This window comes from Zeugodacus cucurbitae, chromosome 5 (genome assembly GCF_028554725.1).
Source record: "Zeugodacus cucurbitae isolate PBARC_wt_2022May chromosome 5, idZeuCucr1.2, whole genome shotgun sequence".
NCBI classification, from domain to species: domain Eukaryota; kingdom Metazoa; phylum Arthropoda; class Insecta; order Diptera; family Tephritidae; genus Zeugodacus; species Zeugodacus cucurbitae.
This window is the reverse complement of record NC_071670.1, coordinates 3,603,010-3,623,698: the sequence shown is the minus strand read 5'-3', so window position 1 is coordinate 3,623,698 and position 20,689 is coordinate 3,603,010. Positions and strand designations below refer to the sequence as shown.

The following is a 20,689-nucleotide window of genomic DNA, read 5'->3' as shown; positions in this document are numbered from 1 at the left end:
AGTAAGAGAGATAGCAAAAAAAAATAGAAGTGTAGCAGAAATCGAAAAAGCAACAGATAATAGACCGCGTTGTGCAAGATGTTAACCGAAGAGAGAAGTAAAAAACAAAAATAAATGAAATAAAGTTCATGGGCGCATTTGGGGCCATTATGCAAGCTGTCGCCATTTGCAACGAAGATTAGAAGGTCAATGGGGGCATACAAACACCGCCATACACACACACTACTACACACGCGAAAACTCATTCATTTGAATTATAGATGAGCATGTGTGCACTTGTGGGCCGCTTTACTGTACATGTAACCCGCACACACACCAACACATAGAAATTTGTGTTGTAACGAAATGATGTCCTTCAATGTCTCGAGTGGACTACTATTCGCTTTTGTTTTGTTTCCATTTCGGTGTGAGACTTGAGCTTAATATGCCCTTACGTCTGAAGTGGCTTTACTTAATTAAACGTTGCTTTTCACTGCAGAGATTTTGTATTATTTTAATCGAGTAGAAATCGCTTTAATTAGATTATGCTCACACACAATAGCTGTGGAAATTGGTTACATAAAATATGTATTAAATATTCACGTATATATACGAAATCTCAGTTTCAAACTGCCCGTCAGTTTAATAAGAAGACAATAGCAGAGGCAGAACACAATTAAGAAAGCACTTTGCAAGCGGTTAGCCGGTTTTGAAAGTACCTTGGGCAGTTAGTAGCACTTGCAGGCTGTTACAGCATGCTCTTAAAAGTATTCTAAGTGTATGAAAGCGCTGAAAATGAAATTTATGAAACACGTAGCGTAACAGGATTAACACATTTTAGAAGCCAGAAAATACTAAGTGAACCGACTACATAAGAGACAAGGTTTTAGACAGAGTATAATGCCAGAAAAAGTGATACACGCCGCTAATCTGACTCCAAATGGTTAAAAGAACAATGCTACTGGGATTTGCAGATGACATTGACATCATATAGGGCTTACCAACAGAGCACAACTTTCTCTAATCTAGGAAAAGTAGCGAGCAGAGTAGTAGGTCTTTTGGTGAACGAAGTCAAGACAAAATATCCGGAGGCGACACAGAAGGATTCTCGCGTCTTGGGAACTACGTCACTGTTGACAGTTATAAATTGGAAAAAGTGAAAGACTTTGTCTATTTCATAGCATAAATGCCACCAACAATCTAAGCCTGGAGATCAAGCGCAGAATAACTCTTGCCAATAGGTGGTACTTTGGCATCGTTAGGCAATTGAGAGGCAACAGATTCCGTCCGTCGACGAACAAAAATTACGCTCTATAAGTCTCTCCTCTCATTCCCGGCTATTATACCGCGCAGAAACATGGACTATGTCAAACCGAAATTAGAAGTACTTGAAGCATTGGGGAGAACTGTTCTCCGCAAAATATTTTGCAGACTTTCGATTGTGCGAGGAATACCGTAGAAGATGGAATCATGAGCTATATGAGTTTAACAAATGCGCTGGTTGGCCCATGTCGTACGTATGGAAGATGATGTTCCAGTGAAAAGATCCTGCGCTTCGAGATCCTGGGGTGGACAACGGAAGCCAGAGCACCCACACATTCAATGGTAGGACCAAGAGAATAGTGATCTATCTGCACCTGGGATGTACAACTAGCGTGGTTTTGTAAAGCATAGACACAACTGGCGAATCAGACCGACCAACGGTTGTAGTGTCGGGACGTTCAACTGATTTCTGCGGTATATTTATCTTTTCGCCTGTGTTTCTATACGGTTTTATCATAAAGTAGTTAACCTATACATTAAATTTCGTAGGAGTACCACAAACGGTCAAACTTCTCAGCTGGCTTATATAAAATTTTAGCGTATAAAACTTTCTTATATATTATTATTCAATTGTCCGGTTCAATTAACTTATTCGGATACTATTTTGAAGCTAAACTGTCTGTAGACATTTCTTTAAGTGATTGAGACTGGAAATGTTTACCCAAGACATTTTCATAGCGTCAATTTATTCAAAAACACTTGGCAACTCTGCTATTGACTTGTCAAATAATCAAACTACTATTTTCGTGATGATTTCTAATTCCTCGTTTATTGTACTCATCCCTATTGCACTTGTCAATCCAACTGTTGTGATGTCCTTTCATTATTACTTTGGCCTAAAAGCTAAACTGCGCAAGTGACCTCTAGCGGTTGCACGTGATTGTTGGACAATTTAGCTTATTTCCAATATATATATGTATGTTTAAGTACGTACATGAAGAATGTGTTGCATATATGATTTTCAGTGGAAAACACAACAATTTTTCCACATATGTATGGATAGAAATACTGTGTCCGCGACAACGTTTCGTATAAGCGATATAACGCGTGCAGAAGTTTAGGGAAACGGGAAATGTAGACGTTTGAAAGTCATAGAGTGGTGAAACTGTAATGCCCGAGCGTTAAAAATGGGTACTTTTCAATCATTTTTATTTTTTTTTAATTTGTTTAATTATTTTTTTAATTTATTTTTATTTTATTTTTTGATTAAAATTTTTTTTTATTTTATTTTTTGATTAAAATTTTTTTTTATTTTTTGATTAATTTTTTTTTTTTTTATTAAAAATTTTATTTATTTTTATTTATTTATTTTTTTTTAATTTATAATTTAGTCAGTTTAGTGTAAAAAAATGTATTATATGTTTCCAATTTTATATTCCACACTGTCTATAATATTGTTGTGTACATAGCCGAGAAATGTCAATACCAGCTAGTTGCTTGCCTAGCGTTCACCATTTTTTTTAGTAGTTTTCCCCAGTTTGATGTTGTCGATGTCTTTTGGCAGAATTTTTTTCTGGCGCTCGAATGAATTTGAAAAATCATTGGAAAAAATTTGTTAGCATGACAGTTAAACACAAGGGAGACATGATGCATTTACTAAGCAACAAATACTATATGCTTGGATGCAAGGGTAAACCAATTGACTGTAAGGGTATGCTCTTATACGAGTATGTCCCAGAAAAAAACTGATGCGCCCAACAGCATTGAACTTTTGCCAATACATATAATTGTATATGTATGAGGTTATGTATTCCTTTACGGAAGTACGAGTATATGCAGCATTACATAAATATTTGCAGCACTTGTGTGCATTTGAGGTCTAAATAAGAGCACTACTTAGTAGACACTAGGGCTCTATAAAGAAATTTTCTGGGAAATTGTAATGTCACAGCTGTCAAGTGCAAGTGAAGTTTTTCAAGTGTCGCATGGATAGCCAAAGCGATGTGCTTCTACATAAGAGCAGAAAAATGTTTGTAGAAGCTGTAGCTAAGTTCAAATATAGCACAATTTACTTGCATCTACCTAATAACGGCAAATGGTTCACTCTTCTGCTTCGAAAAGTAATGATATTAAAGTGTTAAAAGACGTGTACTGACGGAGACATGTTATCGTGTCTCTACAAGGAAGCTTAAAGCTCTATGTCGTCACTATCAATAATAGTCCTCTTCAACCTGAACTATTTTATTGAAAATATATTCCAGTCAAGACGAGATTTCTCCAGCCTTCTCCAATATATCCCGAACTGAAAATTACTCAGCGTTAGTAATTGGTATTATTAATCTCGTGGAAGTAAAAAATTATGTCAATCGTATTTAGGTCCAGTTGTTTGAAAATACATACATACATTACGATATTTCTTTTTGGCAGATAGGTTAGGTTAGGTTATAATGGGTGTTTCTCATAGGGAAACATACGTATACTATAAAAGACAGAACTTTATGAAGCCAGGATCCCCCCTACATTATCTACTAGGAATCGACAAAACGTCCTGAACATACTACAAAACTGAAGAGATTTTTCACATTTATATTCGCTATTTCGCCAGCTTGGTGGTAAAAGATCCGTGACCCCTACGACTAAGGAGAGGAGAAAATTACTGAGGCAAAGAGCTCGATAAACCTCCTGCGATTCACTTTAGGCCAAAATGATCTGCCGATTGCGCAAGTTCTAGTGACTGACGAGCGCTTACCCAGTTCAGCCAAGGCCCATCTATCCACGGAGACTGACGTTTCTGATCTTGCTGACAAAGTCGACTTTGAAAGGAGGACTGAGTTTGGATAGTTTCAGAACTTTCAGAAAACTTTTTAGAGGTTGTGCGATTATACCCATTGATCTAGAATGGAACTTTGCGGGACGTTTAAGATTTTGATAAGAGAGTAATTCCGAAACGAAAGATTTATCGAAATGCTTTGTTCAAAAATCTTTTTACAAGACCAACAATAAACTTGTAACCTCAAAAATTTTACTTTACTATTAGAAAAAATATCTTTTGGAAGGAAAACAGGAGACCACTTACTTACGAGCACATAACTCAAGTGCGCACAATATAAATATTCAACTGAAATTGTCAATGAATTGATGGCAACAATAAAAATATAGCATTAACAGTTATATACAAATGGACATTATCAAAAAAAAAAAAGGAAGCAACAAACTACCAGGCAATCGTAAAAGCCATAAAAGTAATAACCACAAAAATAGGAGTAACGAAAACACACAGGGACAAACGCTAACTCGCTCACACGACAAAGCAACAATCGACCCAAACACGCTTTGTTGCCACAACATTGTTGCTTCTTTCCAGGTTTGTTGGTTTGAGTGGCAATGCTTGCCACCATTTTGTCAATTCCCCGCCTGTCTAAACTGTCATTGTTGTTTGTGACTCCCCCGACTTTGATTGCTTGCTGTCATCGATGACGTTTCGTTGCGTCGTAGCTTCTGCTTCTGCTTCTAATTGTTTGTGTTATGTGATGGTTCGACGAATATTTATGTGTCATGCTTTTGGCGGGCATTTATTGTTGTTATTTTGTGTAGATTGTTGTTTACTTTGCGCTGGATGTTACAAATGTGTTGTTTTTCTTTGCGGCATTGCGTGTCTTGCTCTTGACGCTTCAGCAATGACACGAAAGGATGTTCGTATACTCATAATTTTGTACTTTTTGTACATATACAATGCGTTTCGCGGGGTGTGTCCCAATATTTTTTGTTCCTTGGTACTACAGAGTTGATAAACAGGTTGTCATCCGTGAGGAGCGGGTTTCATAAGACAGAGTTTGCAGTAAAAGTTATTCAAGCTTAGATTTGAAGTCTTTGGAATAGTAAGCGAGTCGGTGTTGTTATTATAGCGGCCGTATAACAGTTTTGGAGATTGCCAATTTACGATCCTTAGTCTGAAAAAAATCGATTTCGTTCCGGTTCTGTAGACCTGACAGTTTGCGATCCGTCATTGTCTCTGTCAAAAATCGACAACCAGAGTCGGTATGCTACAACAATTAATATTTCAATATGATAGTGGACTCCAACTTCCCATTAACCGTCTCGAAAAATTCGTAGCAGGCTCAGAGGGCTATGTCGACTCTTGAAGGTCTGGGGTATTTATATTTTGGAATTTGGAGAATGGAGCCAATTTTCTGTACTTCTTCTTCTTCTTGACTGGCGTAGACACCGCTTACGCGGTTATAGCAGAGTCCACAATAGCGCGCCACGCATCTCTCCTTTTGGTAGTTTGGCGCCAATTGGTTATACCAAGAGAAGCCAGGTCCCTCTCCACCTGGTCCTTCCATCGGAGTGAAGGTCTCCCTCTTCCTCGGCTTCCACCAGCGGGTACTGCATCGAATTCTAGAGCTGGGGCACTTTCGTCCATTCGAACAACATGACATAGCCAGCGTAGCCGCTGTTTTTTTATTCGCTGGATTATGTCTAGTAAAACTCGTTCTGACAGTTCTCATCCGTCAATATCTCTGCCTAAAATTGGGAACAAGAGCTCTCGAGATGCTATGTACAATAATCAATACTTCAATATGACAGTGGACTCCAACCAGCTTTGAACAAATTCGTAGCGGGCTCCAAGCGTCTGGTCGACTCTTGAAATACTGGAGTATTTATAATTAGAAGTTCTTAGTATCATAAAGGACACGCGATTTTTTCAGCTGTCCTAAAGAGATCCATTGTATCGACCCTTTAACCTAACCTAACCTCTAATTCAACTCTCAACTTTTCGGACTGTCGATAGTTTCAAACAGTTGCAATCGGAATTGACGAAAACATTAACCACTCGAAAAGTCCATTTTTATGCATTCGTGTGCACTTCCATGTGACAAACACTGTATCTCCTCCGTTATGAAGGCTTGTGCTCTCGCGCACAATTTCGGTTAGTTCTGTGTGGTGTATGCATTTTGGTGCTTTCGTGCACTAATATTTACTCGTTCCTACGTTCGCTACTACATTGGTTATATTTCGTGTGCTCAAAAACAAATTAAATACCATCCGGGCACGCGCATGTTTTCACTTAAACGACATTTATAGGTAAATTTCCTTAATACCAGTGAAGCATTTCCTTTGCAATTTTTATGTGTCCACTTTTGGCGATTTTTATTTAATCACTATAATTTGGCAAACGCCCAGGAAGTTTAGTTAGCATAAAGGCTTGATAATTTCAAAGGGAATAGAAAATACGTATACATTTAATTGGGCGTTAAAATAGTTTGTTAAACTAATAATTATGATTTAAAAATTTAACCTCAAAACCTAACCTAGAATTGAAAAAAATAAATAAGTGAGAAGTACCCAGGAGGTTCAGAAACTGATCCTCGCGGCAGGTGCCACGAAGCGTCTCACTTGGATAGCTAAAGGCTTCGGTCCATTGTGATGCCAAAAATACGCATAAGTTTTGATCGCAGAAGCGCTTTGAGCCTATCACAAATTTTATGAGGCGGCTAATGTTCATTCCAAACAGTTCGCTTGGTTCATTAATAATAGAGCTACCGAGATGTTTGAATCCCAGTTTTGTTGGACAGTGGAAGAGGAAAGGACTTGATATATCCACCATACAGTTATGGTAGTTTTCGTCCGACAGGATTCCTAACTTCATCGCATGTCTGCCTGTTCCACAATGTCCAGTGAGTCTTCCCATTATTGCGGACAAATTAACCTTCTTACAAACAAGTGGCTCAGCCGACCTCTTACGTTCCAATCTGGTCCAAAAGGATCTCGCAACCAAGCAGATTATGTTTGTTAACCAGCTTTTACCTATCTCGTAAGAGGACAACGGAGCCCCAACTTGATCACAAATATCTTAGGTGGAAGACCTAACTTTATACCCGACGAATGTGATACTGATGACGCAGAGTATCGCTTTTTGGAAACAATGGACCATGTAACGACTTATAATATTCCGCAATTATATGGAAGGGTGAAGAGGAAGTATCATTGAGAAGTATAATGGTACCGATAAACAAGAAGAAGTAGAAAACATACGACGTTTTTTTTAGTCTGAGGCGATGCCACCGTTGTCGACAACTTCAGCGATTATGTGTAATAACTTTTCTTTCCCCAACTCCCAACTCCCAGCGAATGACTTGTAATGTCAGCAATAATGACAATTATAAACCAAACAGACAACCAACTGTCATATTAAGCTCCAGCTTGCTTACTCACCGTACTCCGTGGCGTGAAATTCAGCGACGAAAACTTGAGCATAAACCACAATTTTGGTCTATAGAACAACAACAGCCGACACCCTTGTCTACACAAACGGTATAAAACCGTCAACAGCAAACCGTTAACAGGCGATATAAAAAAAGCAAAGAGCAAAGTGGAGCAAGACAGCGAACGTGCGGCATTCTAACGCGAATACGCATACGAAGCTCTGGTGGAGGTGTGAAGTGAGTGCGAGTGTGAGTGTCGGCGTAAAAGGCTGCGAAAAAGTCGAAAATTGCGGGGCGTCTTAATTGAATGTTTTCATTCTTTCAATTACAAACAAACACACACAGACCTACATTAACAACCACAGAGAAATTCGTACACCCACAAGCACACATTAACCAGTCGACAGGGCGTCAAGTGTATGTATGTCTGGTATGTGGGGAGTCGCCAACTCTCAGTCACGTAAACTTGGCAGAATTCCGCGTAGTCGTACTCTTTGATGGAATATAAATATAGAGTAAATGGATAGCGTAAAAATACTTGAATAGTGCAGTAAGGTGTACGCACGTTTGTATGAACACTGTGATTATTTTATGGAAAAATGGGAAATTAAATAAAATGAAATGTTTGGTGTGAGGTCAAGTTATGAAGATGCCGCTTTAATTAAATTGCAGTGAATTCGAAAGTGGAGGAAGCTCCAAATATAGCAATTGATATTCAGACATCGCTTTAAACTTGGGGAAAAGATTCTTCAGTCGCGAAATGAAAAGAAACTTAGACCGGAGAGATTGGCGATGTTTCTGTTAGTTGTTTAGTAAATCACCAAAGACCACGATAAAGGCAAAAAAAAAAGCATTCTAAATGGTGACAGTTGAAGGCAGCATACGCGAAAAAGACCTATTTCGAAGAAACGAATCTTGCACCAGAACAGTGTCAGATGAATGGACCAAAATTGGTGGCAGTTGAGAAGTTGGAGACTAATTTTCTGATGGATGGACCATGTAAAGTATACCAAGACTGGTGGTAATTGAGGAAGCTGAAGACCAACTTTCTGATGGGTGAACCAAATGAAGCTTCACTTAATGTTCTAAAGACACAACGACGCCGCGCTACTAATATGGAACGAAAACTAATAAGATGTAATAAGAAATCAGTTTTCTGCGATGATCTTGTGACTGCACTCCAACATTAGTAAGATTAGTTATTCCTGGATACATGGGTTTCTTGACGAGATCTCGAAAGATGCACACTCACAAAATTTTGCATTGATTAACTTCATCAAGACCACAGAGTAGTTCAGAGAGGGCATTGCAGTTTGAGGGGATTCTAGTCCCGGTGTATTCACAATGGACCTGGATTCCTAAAGGCCTAGGTACGCCGTCTGACCACCACCACCATCAAGGAAAAAAGAAAAACAGAAGATCTTCATATTGGAGAGAATTTCATAAAGATTGATTGATGGATCGATCACACCCGAGAGCAGTATGTCTGAATTCATAAGCAGTAAAGCGACTGAGGCGCGATCGCCTTGTTCGCAGAATCCCTGGGCAACCAGGACGTCTACTATTCGAGAAGTCCTTCATATTTTCGTTAGCAAGTTGAAAGCTTGAAAGGCATTTGTTTATTGTAAAAGATAAAAATAAAGTAAACGTAGCGAATAGACTGCTATAATTAAATTACGATCATTCATCGATCAAATCCTTCCTTACGGATCAGTTGCAGTTAAAATAAAATATTTACAAAAGCTTCAACGCATGGATATTAATATAAATAAATTACATTAGAATGAAAAATGGCGCACCGAGTGGAAAAATAATCCGAGCCAAATAACCAACCACTTGCATATGCATATACACTTACATACATACAACTGGGTACTCCAACAATTTTGAAAAGTGCAAGAGAGAGAAACTTTTCCGATTACGCAATCTGCATTACACATAAATCAGCATTTCTTATCCCGACTTGGCCAACCCCTCACATTACACTGCACTTAATATACCAATGAACTGGGTTTGAAGGCGTACGTAGGGGTGTCGGAGGCACAGAAGTATAAATAAAGTGATGCATGATAATTGACTAAGTGCGGAGAGAATGTGAGTGGGCGTCGAAATGCAAACAATGACAGTCACTAAAATAAACTAATGCATGTTGTCACATACATATACATTTTAATACATACATACATACACTTGCTTAGGTATATTGGTTACAGCGTGTCATGCATGGCCATGTCTGGCTGCGGAGGATGTAGTGTATTCATAATACGTGCTTTATTGGTTTTAGGCATGACATATTAAGGCTATTCGACTTTTTCTAGGAACATTGAAGTGAATTAAATAAAAGTTCATACTGTTTGCACTGCACTTAATTTGTGCCATTAACGTAATATTTTTCTAGATACTTTTCAACTAAAAGTTATTTAATTTTACTAGCATTTATTTTCTAATTTTTCTTAATTTTTTTGAAATGGTTATTTTCAATCAAATAAAGTAAGGTTTATGAAATTGCATAGAGTTTGATCTCAAGGATGTATATATATTTAATACACAGGCGTGTTTAAAACTAAAAATTCGAATCAATAACGGTTTTCGTTTGCTAGCCTAAATGTATGCTACATTTTATTTTTGATATATAATAATTGTTAGTAAATAACTAAATTCCTCATAATTTTCTCTATTATGATGGATCAAATGATTAGGGTGATCTGACTATTAGAATTCTCGATAAAGATTACAGCTACATACGAAGCTTTTCATACGCTGTGGATTTCTTTATTTAATCTATTATTCTTTTAAGCTGAAAAATGGCTCGAAATGTCTCAAAATCAGATTTCCTGAAGATTCTGGCATGGAGTTTAGCTTAACTTTAATAATTCATTCTAGACTACTCAATATCTATTTTGTTAATAACTGGTATAATTTTTTATACCAGTTGTTTGTTCGATTCGCTGGAAAAGCTATTCAATCTATTGGAGTTTGTTCGTTGCGCTTAAAAAGCTATTCAATTGCTATTTTATTAATTTGTATACAAGTTTATTCGATTCGCAATTTTGTATACTAGTTCTTTGTTTGATTCGCTAGAAAAGCTATTCAATCTCTATTTGAATATAAAAATTTTAATTTTGTATACCTATTGTTCATTCGATAAAAAGCTAAGCTATTCAATCTCTATTTGATTTTGGCATTAAATACGAAATTTTTTATACCAGTTGTTTGTTCGATTCACTAGAAAAGCTATTCAATTTCTATTTGTTTGATCTTCTTTTGTTGCTTCTTCGATTCGCAAGAAAAGCTATTCAATCTCTATATGATTATGTCTGTCTTAATTTTGTATACCAGTTGTTTGTTCGATTCGCTAGTATCTACTGTTTGGTGAATCGTACGGTTCCTACAAGTTTTAAGCGGCATGAACTATACGCGGTGGCTTTGTAATGTCTTCCAAGTTTTACATACGACTGAATTTGGAACTGCGTAGCTTTTCTCAACCAAAACTTGAAATAATATTTATGAAAAGAGAAAAGTGGAGAAGTTGAGGTGAATTTGAATAAGCTAAGCATATCAAAGTCATCAAAAGGTGCTTAGTAAGCACTGCTTACCCTGATTTTGAGGCACAGAAGCTTCTGGCGTTGGAAGTAAAGATTTATTGAACAACTTAATTTCTTGCCTTTTTTGCTCCGAAAAAAACAATTACTGATTTTTTGTACAATCTACAGTCAGCGTCATATTTCATCGTACGGTACTCTAAAATGAAAATTTCCGTTTTTAATCCACTCAAATGAAAAAAGTTCTTCTATAGATAAAAGAAAACTTGGAAATAGTATAATTTATATGCAAATTTATTGAATATATTTCAAAATAAAAATGATAAATAAAAAAAAGCTTAAATTGAAAAAATTTTTTGCGTCATATTTCATCGTACGTTACACATTTATGTAATCAATATCTTTACTATTATATTATACGCGATACATTTGTTTAGAAACTTAAAATATAGTAGTTTGTGGGTCTTTCATTCTATTTAGCATCGAAGATATGAGTGTAGCTGTAAAAGTAGTCAGTATTTTGTTCCACTCTTCTATTAAGCCCTTTTTTGAAGTGACACATACGAAATTGTATGTTTTTAAAAATTCTTTTTCATATAATCACTTAAGTATTCAATGGGTTTGAGGTCCAGGCCTTGTGGAGAGGTGCGAAGCTGTTTCGCTTATTATATAGCATCCATTCGCGAACCAAATATGCAGTATGCTTTGGGTCGTTGTGTTGTTTTAAAACATAAACATCAGTTAAGCCCATTTTTTTCAACTGACTGCTTTAAATTTTGCTTCAAAATTTCTAATATTGGTCATTGTCAATTTTTCTTCTAATAAAGATCAGCTTTCCAACTCCAGAAACTGTCATACATCCCCTAAGAATCAAGTTTCTTAAACCATATTTAACAGTACTTCGCAAATTTTTATCCAAATTTTTGTCCATCATCGCCGAAAAGATTAAATATGCTTTCGTCTGTGAAAGCACTGTCTGTCATGTGTCAATACCCTTCTTCAAGTGCTGATTTGCGAAAGTTATACGTTTTCGACTGTTCGATTCAGATGTAGACGGTGTTCGTCGCGCTGTTGGTGATGATAATTTGAAGATAACCATTAAGCCAAAATGTTTTCTGAATTGTATACTTGCTCAACCATATTTCCGAAGCTTTTTCCACTTCACTACATATTTCTGAACAGCTCACACGGTCTTTTCTTCGTGTCATATCTAATTATGTCCTTCATTAAGTGTTCGCGCGCCTCTCGATCCATTTTTTTATTCTCTATTATTATTTTTATAAACAAATCTAGTATGTGCTGTATTGTAAACTTATATTTAGAGGTAGTTTTATCAATTTCTCTCATTGATTTTGCTTCTTTTCGTTATTATATCACAATTTCTCTAAAATCTGAGGAAGTTTCATATCATTTCTCCATTATTGTCAAAATAGGAAATAACCACACAGCACGTGATAAACTGATTCCACTTCTATGTTGAAGCTATTTTGTTTTAAAATGATAACAAGAAACTCTTAAAAGTAAGGATAAACAATGCCGTACGATGAATTATGACGCACCAACTTTGAACATTAGGCCAATTTTTGAGTTTTTACATTTAGTTTGCAAATAATTTTTATAACTGGAATATGAAATATATTTTGTTTTTTATTTTGATCAGTTCATAGAAGAACTTTTTTCATTTAAATGGATTAAAAACGGAAAAATTGATTTTAGAGTGCCGTACGATGAAATATGACGCTGACTGTATATGAAATTTTACATAATTTTGTGGGGAAATGTTGCCACCTTTTTCACTTTTTTCCTCTAATATTCACATTTAATACTCAAAAAATATGATCATTTAAATCATTATGCCACAGCAGCTGATACGCTGAAAGAAAAGCTGACAATATGTTGCGCAGCTTTTACTTTTCCCCGCTTGCAAAAGAGCAGACGAGAAGAAAACTTACAATAAAGTGTAAAGCGCGCACATATGCTTGTACAACGCTACTTACATAACAGTATATGTATGTATCTCTTCTCCTACATACAACATTCATTCTGCTATTTTTGTATCATTTCGCATGTTTTGTTGTTATTGTTGCCGACATACATATTTGTGCATTCAAAAGGACATTATCTTGACTAAGACAGAAAGCCAGCAGAACGAGTTTGCGCGAACGGGTACGGAGCTGTGCGAGTGCTAACGTTTCATTATAGCTATACGCAATCGAGTATTGGTGAAAACGCAAGGATTCGTGTCACAATTTACACACACACACGCATGTACATATGTATGTATATGTAAACAATAATCCCTTACACATGCTAATATATGTATATGTACATGCCTTTATATATGTATTTCTCTATGAATATGTACGTATGTATGTGTGTGAGTGGGTGTTTTTGTAACTGCTGTGCTGTTGCTGGCGCTTGTCTTGCTATGTTTTAACCGAAAAACCGCAACGGCAGCAACACACAATGTGTAAATGTAACGTATACGCCATGTTGGACCCCCCCAACTCACTTTAAGCACACCACTCGGTAGAGCGACTGCTTGCTGTTATTATTGTTGGTGTTGTGTTGGTGATGAGCACACTTGGGTTCGTCGGGGAAAACTTATCACAGCGACGAGATGTTGAAAATGTCATAAATGCGTACGAATGTGTGTGTGTGTGTCTATGCGCGTATACGGGTCGCCATGCGTATTGTGCGGTACAAATGACTTTAAGGGACAGCGAGTGACTTGTACAGCTTGAATGACTTGAATGACCGACAGACGTATAACCTAAAGTGATTCACAGTTAAATTTATTTTTGTTTTTGCATTTTATTATATCTACATGTGAACGTATCTATGCTCATATGTGTGTGTATGAAAATATTTGTTCGCCATCGAGTTTTGTGGAATTGTATTTGATTTTATTTCATTAATATTTTCAAGTATTTATTTAAATAAATGTCCATACAATTTAAGTGTTTATTGAAATTATTTATTCATTTTATTTCAAATTGAGATTTCTGGAATTTTCATAATTTTTGAAAACGATTTTCATATACGCCGGTTTCGGTATACATTGGTATACATTTCCGTAATTCCAACTATAGCGACATTATCCTAGATCAATAGTCTTTTTTTTTGGTTTGTCGCAGGATTGGAATCGTAGGCCAATGCCAATTTGTAGAGACCCACACTTCATCAGGTGCTCATTTTTTGAATCTTTAACTTTTTTATTATATTTTTTTTTATATATATATAATTTTTTTTACTTTGCTTTCGCCGTTTTTTTTATAAATTTAAGCCTTTTTTTTATAAAAACGGTTACAAAAATGTTATTCAAATTATTGGCCATCACTAGCTATTACTTTTGACCATTCTTTCTGGCAGCATGCGTATTCCTTGCAAATGTCGAGAATTCGGCTCAAAAAGTGACATTTTCAGTTGAGAGAATAAGTTTGGGATGCAAACAGATCTCTACAAATATTTTGTTGGGTTAATGTTGACATAAATGGCAAGAACGATATAAAACAATTTAATCGACCTCTATTGGAAAACGGCGGAAGCAAAGTTGTAGCCCTAAAATATATTTTTTTTGATTTCATTGGAAAAATATTGGTTACTCTTCTTTGCGACCCTCCAAAAAGTACCCTCTTTAATTTCTTCTGTGATAATGTCAATACATTCACCGCAAAAAGGAGTAGAAGTTCATCTAAGTAGTGGTACTGGGTTACAGTAAAGATTTAAAATTGTTTTGTCATTCCTGTAGTAGTCCTTGATTTTATTCTTGAATACCATGTTTATTGGAAATTTCATAACTTAACTGAAGAGTCAAGATTTTCTCCCAAAATTATTCTTTTGCTCGAGTTTCTACTTTTCGCCTAAATGTATGCTACATTTTTTAATTGGTATGCTATAATTGTTAGTAAATAATGCATTTCCTACCAATTTTCTCAATTATTATTACTGAAATGATTAGGGTCTTTTGTCCATAAGAATATTCGATGAGGACTACAGCACCACACAAAGCTTTTCAGGCGTTGTGTCTTATTCTCTTCAGCTATTATTATCTTGAACTGAGGAATGACTCAAAATGATATTTCCTGAAGAGATTTAGCTAACTCTTAAGCTAACTGTAAGAATTTTAGTTAACTCTTTTGTATAGTTAATCCAACAAATTTACATAATTAAAAAAAATTAATCAATTAATTAAAAAAAAAATATTAAAATCGCTTTAAGATTATTCAGCTGAAAAATTCAAAAAAAAAAATCAAAATAAAATTGTAAAAGAGAAGCGAAACACCTTAAGTGGTGTACAACACCATTATTTGCTAAAAATAGCCAGCTTTATGATTAATCAATAAAAACATATATGTATGTACGTAAATATATATTAGCTTATTGGTGGCCTATTAATTTCGCTTAATTTTGTTTTAACTACAATTGGTGGGAAGATAAATATGTACGTCGCTAACGGTTATGTACCGGCCAGAAATGATATATACATACATTGTATGTGGCTTACGCCCGCTGTTATGCGATAGCTTTAAAAATAACTCACAGTACGCCGTTGAAAGAATGCAAATATTTTATGTAAAAAAAATCTAAATAAAATTGTTATTTACCCTTTCCGTTAATTGCAGCAAATCCGATGGCTTCATTGTTGCGCTTGTGGTCTTTCGGTATGCGCTTTTATTGCTTTATCGCGCTGTGGCTGTTGCAGTTACCACTGTTCCTCTGCCTCACTACCTCAGCCTGTTGTTATGCTTTGTTCCAACGTTTCGCGAGTTGCCAACACAATACACCACGCCGCAGGAGTGGTACGCGTTGTCGGTCGGTTGCGCGTTCTCCCAGAGCAAGTTACCAGCACTTTTGCGCTATTTTCACGTTTTTGTACGTTTTACGACTTTTCCTACACTTTCGAATTGCTTTCACTGCTGTTACTTCCACGAACAGCGCGCTGCTCCACGCCGCACCTACGTCTACTGCTTTGCGCTATTTTATCACTGCCACCTACTCAACTCAGCTGCTGCTGCTGCTGGTGTAGTCTATACTCACGGCCTTTGCTATTATATGCTCTTGCAATATCCTGCCTGACTTGTTGGGCGTTTTTACTTACAGCTTCCCCGCGTTTCACAGTTGTGACTACTGGCTTCTCGCCCCAACAATGCCTGTGCTTTCGGCGTGTAAGTGTTTGGTGTGTGTGCTTTCAATTGATTTTATGTGCAGCTGGCGACGTCATTGGCCGTATTCAACAGTTCTCCACCAACAGCCAACTTGAGCCAACAGCACGACGACGATGACTTTGACTACAGCTGTGACTACAACAACGGCAGTGACGATGACAGCGACAGTGACAGTGACAACGACGTTGGATTTGTTGTTGATCTTTAGTGTTGTTGTTGCTACTGCTACTCTGGTAACGACTACTGCAGCTGTTTTTGACCTTGTTATTGTTGTTATTATTACTTTTGTTGTTGTTGTGGTTTTCGTTTCGGTTATAGCATTCGTTGGCTTTTTTGAGCCTTAAATTAATCATTTTACATTTCGACACCCATTCCCAATGACAATTTTGCTATTTTCTTTCCTGTGTTCTTTGCGCGTCTGCATGACAAAATGAGAAATGTAGAATTGTCGTGAAAATTGTCGCCCCCGCCTTTGGCTTACAAACACACGCGGAGACTATTTAAAATGAAATTAAACTGCTAAAATATTGTAAAATAGCGAAATATCAGTCACTTCATGCGCGTTAATCGTTTAATCTTATTTCATTTTAGTAAAGTTAGTCTTCGTATTGAACACATTTTTATTTAGTGGAGCCTACAATTGTTACAACATTTAATTTGCCAAAAAAAATTTTATTTATTTTTATTTTGTTTAAGAATTCAGTTTTTTTATTGTTATACCTGTTTTTATTATTATTTCATTTCAAATTTTTATTTTATTTGATAATTTTATTTATAAATATTACTTACTTAGGTTTAAATCTTTTGTGAAATTAAGTTAAAAATATTAAATTTTATTTTGATAGATCATTGGGATCAACTATCTATCTATTTCGGTAGCCTATTGACGATTTGAGAAAGCTTCCCTTAGTAATCCAATAAGTGTCAAATTATTAATTTTTTTAAATAGTCTCAATTTTATGAAAAAAAATTGAAAAAAATTCATAAAATTATTAAAAAATGGTATGAAAAAGCGCCAATTTTTTGGAGTGGACATAATAGTATTGGAAGCCTTTTATAGCTTCAAAAAGTCCCCAAGATTTTTTTTTGAATTCAAATATCTAAATACAGTGGAACTTCTCTAACTCGAATCACTATAATCCATAAAAAACCTTCGAAATAGAGAGACTTCGAGTTATAGAAATTTTCATTAAAACATATTTTTTTCCAAAATCTGTAAAATATAGATTTAACAAGTAAGGAAGGGCTAAGTTCGGATGTAACCGAACATTTTATACTCTCGCAATATATTTATTTAACTTTATTTATATTATATAATACACAATTTGACCCATATATTCGTCATATATAGTGCATAAAGTCCATTGAAAAATGGAAAACTTAATATTAGGTTAGAAGCACCGAGGTCTTCGTGTTCGATATATGTGGCCTTAAAAACCTATGGTCCGATTTCGGCGATTTTTAGAATGGGGCTGCCACACTATAAACATAATATTTGTGCAAAGTTCTGCACCGATATCTTCACTAGTGCTTACTTTATATATTGTAATGGAAACGATTCAGATCGTCTTCAAAGTTCTTAATAAATAAAGCGAAAGCTTCAAAGCGAAATAAATAACTAAAACTGTTTTTATACTCTCGCAACAAAAGTTGCTAAAGAGAGTATTATAGTCTTGTTCACATAACGGTTGTTTGTAACACCTAAAACTAAAAGAGTTAGATATAGAGTCATATATACCAAAGTGATCAGGGTGACGAGTAGATTTGAAATTCGGATGTCTGTCCGTCTGTCCGTTTGTGCAAGCTGTAACTTGAGTAAAAATTAAGATATCTTGACGAAATTTGGCACAAATATTCCTTGGCACCATAAGAAGATCAAGTTCGAAAATGGGCAGAATCGGACCATTGCCACGCCCACAAAATGGCGAAAACCAAAAATACATAAAGTGTCATAACTAAGCCATAAATAAAGAAATAAAAGTAAAATTTGGAAATAAGGATCGCACTAGGAGGGGGCATATTTGTATGTAATTTTTTTGGGGAAGTGGGCGTGGGTAAATTTTGCAGAAGAAATAGCAGAAGGGAGCTGTACTCAGATTTTTTTACAAAATGGAAAATGGGCGTGGCATCGCCCACTTATGGGTCAAAAACCATATCTCAAGAACTACTCGACCGATTCGAATGAAATTCGGTATATAATATTTTCTTGACACCCTGATAACACTGACAATCGAAATGGGCGAAATCGGTTCACAACCACTACTACTTTCCTTATAACCATCCATCTTATTCCTTCACTTTATAATGTAAACATAAGGAACCAATGAAGTAACGGAATAAAACTTTACACAATTAGTGCATATCATCTCTGGCTTCACTTGTGAAAAAATTGTCGAAAACGGACCATAACTTTTCAAGGCCCCAGATATTGAACATGTTGAATTCAGCGCCTAAGGATAAATTTTAACCGAAAATATGGGTAAATCTCTCAGATATCTCAATTTAATTCAGAGGAAATTGTTTTCTTCTAATAGTGTGTCTCTGTTCCAAAAATTATTAAAATCGGGTCATAACATTTCCATATACCTCATTGTAGGTTTTTCAAAAGTATCTTCTCCTAGCTCCCATGTATCTAATTATAGGTTTTTCAAAAATACGGTGAGCTTTATTCCGCATATATGTATTGGTTAAATTTCTTCAATAAATTGCGAGAGTATAAAATGTTCGGTTGCACCCGAACTTAGCCTTTCCTTACTTGTTTTTATTGCAGTTTGCAATTGTTTGGCTCTTTGTTACATCTTAAGTATAATATCATACTTTTTGTTCGCCTCCATAAGATATATATAGAGGGACTCTTCTAAAATTTTACCTCGATAGAAAAATTTTAAATTTTGTATAATGTCCTGGTCGAAAAGTTCGATTTATGGAAGGAAATTTGTATGAAAGTTGCCTTCTATTGCCACTTCAAAAGTTCGAGTTATAGAAATTGGAGTTTGGGAAGGAAATTTGTATGAAATTTGGCTTCTAAACACTAATGCCAATTCAAGTGTTCGATTATGGAGATCTTCGAATTATAGAAGTTCGAGTTTACCATAATCCACAAAAAAACTTCGAGTTAGAGAGACTTCGAATTATAGAAATTTTCATTAAAACGTATATTTTTCAAAATGCTGTAAAATATAGATTTATACTATGTTTTAGTTATTTACTTCGCATAAATTTGTATGAAAAAACGTTGAAACATGTATTCTGTAATTTTGATTTATGTAATCCATAAGTGTAATATCATACTTTTTGTTCGCCTCCATAAGATATATATAGAGGGACTCTTCTAAAATTTTACCTCGATAGAAAAATTTTAAATTTTGTATAATGTCCTGGTCGAAAAGTTCGATCTATGGAAGGAAATTTGTATGAAAGTTGCCTTCTATTGCCACTTCAAAAGTTCGAGTTATGGAGAACTTCGAGTTATAGAAATTGGAGTTTGGGAAGAAAATTTGTATGAAATTTGGCTTCTAAACACTAATGCCAATTCAAGTGTTCGATTATGGAGATCTTCGAATTATAGAAGTTCGAGTTTACCATAATCCACAAAAAAACTTAGTGAGTTGAAGAGATTTCTAGTTAAAGAAATTTTCATTAAAACATACATTTTTCAAAATGCTGTAAAATATAGATTATACTATGTTTTAGTTATTTACTTCGCATAAATTTTTATGAAAAAACGTTGAAACATGTATTCTGTAATTTTGATTTATGTAATCCATAAGTGTAATATCATATTTTTTGTTCGCCACCATAAGATATAGAGGGACTCTTTTAAAATTCTGTCTCGATATTAAAAGTGTAAATTTTGTAATATGTCCTCTAAAAGTTCGATTTATGGGAGGAAAAAAGTATAATTTGACTTCTATAGCCGCTTCAAGAGTTCGAGTTATGGAAGTTCCACTGTATTTATATTTTATAATTTTTATTAATGGGAATATTGTGTATTTCTCAATCTACTTTGACTCTTGATCCCATATCTTAAGTGATTATGTTTTTATAAATGTTTGTATATTTATTCATGTTATATACATATGTATGTATATATAATTGTTTACTTTTTCTTATGCATTTGCGTTGTTTTTATTTTATTTTTATAATATAATACAATTATTTTTTTTTCGAATTTCTTCTTTCTAGCTGATAAGTTTTTTCGAAAATGTTTATATATTTATATTTTTTATTCACTTTTATGTCACTTAAAAATATGCTTTCATTTATTTAATTTTTGTTCCTTGTATGCATTTAATTTTGCCTTGACTTTCACATAAAACGCTTAGCAAAAAAAAGAAAAGTTGCCAAAACTGCTATACGCTTTTTTGAAGATTTCCAAATTTCCTCCACAACCATTTTGGCACCCCCTTGCAACGCCAAACGCCATTAATTTAGTACTTTTAAACTTCTTAAGTATATGTAAGTATATAAAAGTATATACTTTTTCACTTTTATGCGTTTTACTTTTTATATTACACCTAGTTCGTCCTTT

General features: G+C 35.1%; 2 protein-coding genes across 6 annotated transcripts in view; one reads left to right on the top strand and one right to left on the bottom strand.

The window, feature by feature from the left end:
- Card11_0 (Caspase recruitment domain-containing protein 11) overlaps nt 1-20,689 on the top strand; it is a 58,375-nt gene that overhangs the window by 9,519 nt on the left and 28,167 nt on the right. The gene's annotated exons all lie outside the window — the stretch shown is intronic.
- The window catches only part of LOC105208654 (cationic amino acid transporter 2), a 36,269-nt gene that overhangs the window by 13,952 nt on the left and 1,628 nt on the right, over nt 1-20,689 (bottom strand). For all 5 annotated transcript variants that reach the window (XM_011178623.3, XM_029038053.2, XM_011178621.3 and 2 more), the window contains exon 2: nt 15,598-16,576. In XM_011178623.3, the coding sequence (XP_011176925.2) occupies nt 15,598-15,633 (36 nt within the window). In that variant the 5' untranslated portion in view covers nt 15,634-16,576. The remainder of the gene's footprint in view (nt 1-15,597; nt 16,577-20,689) is intronic.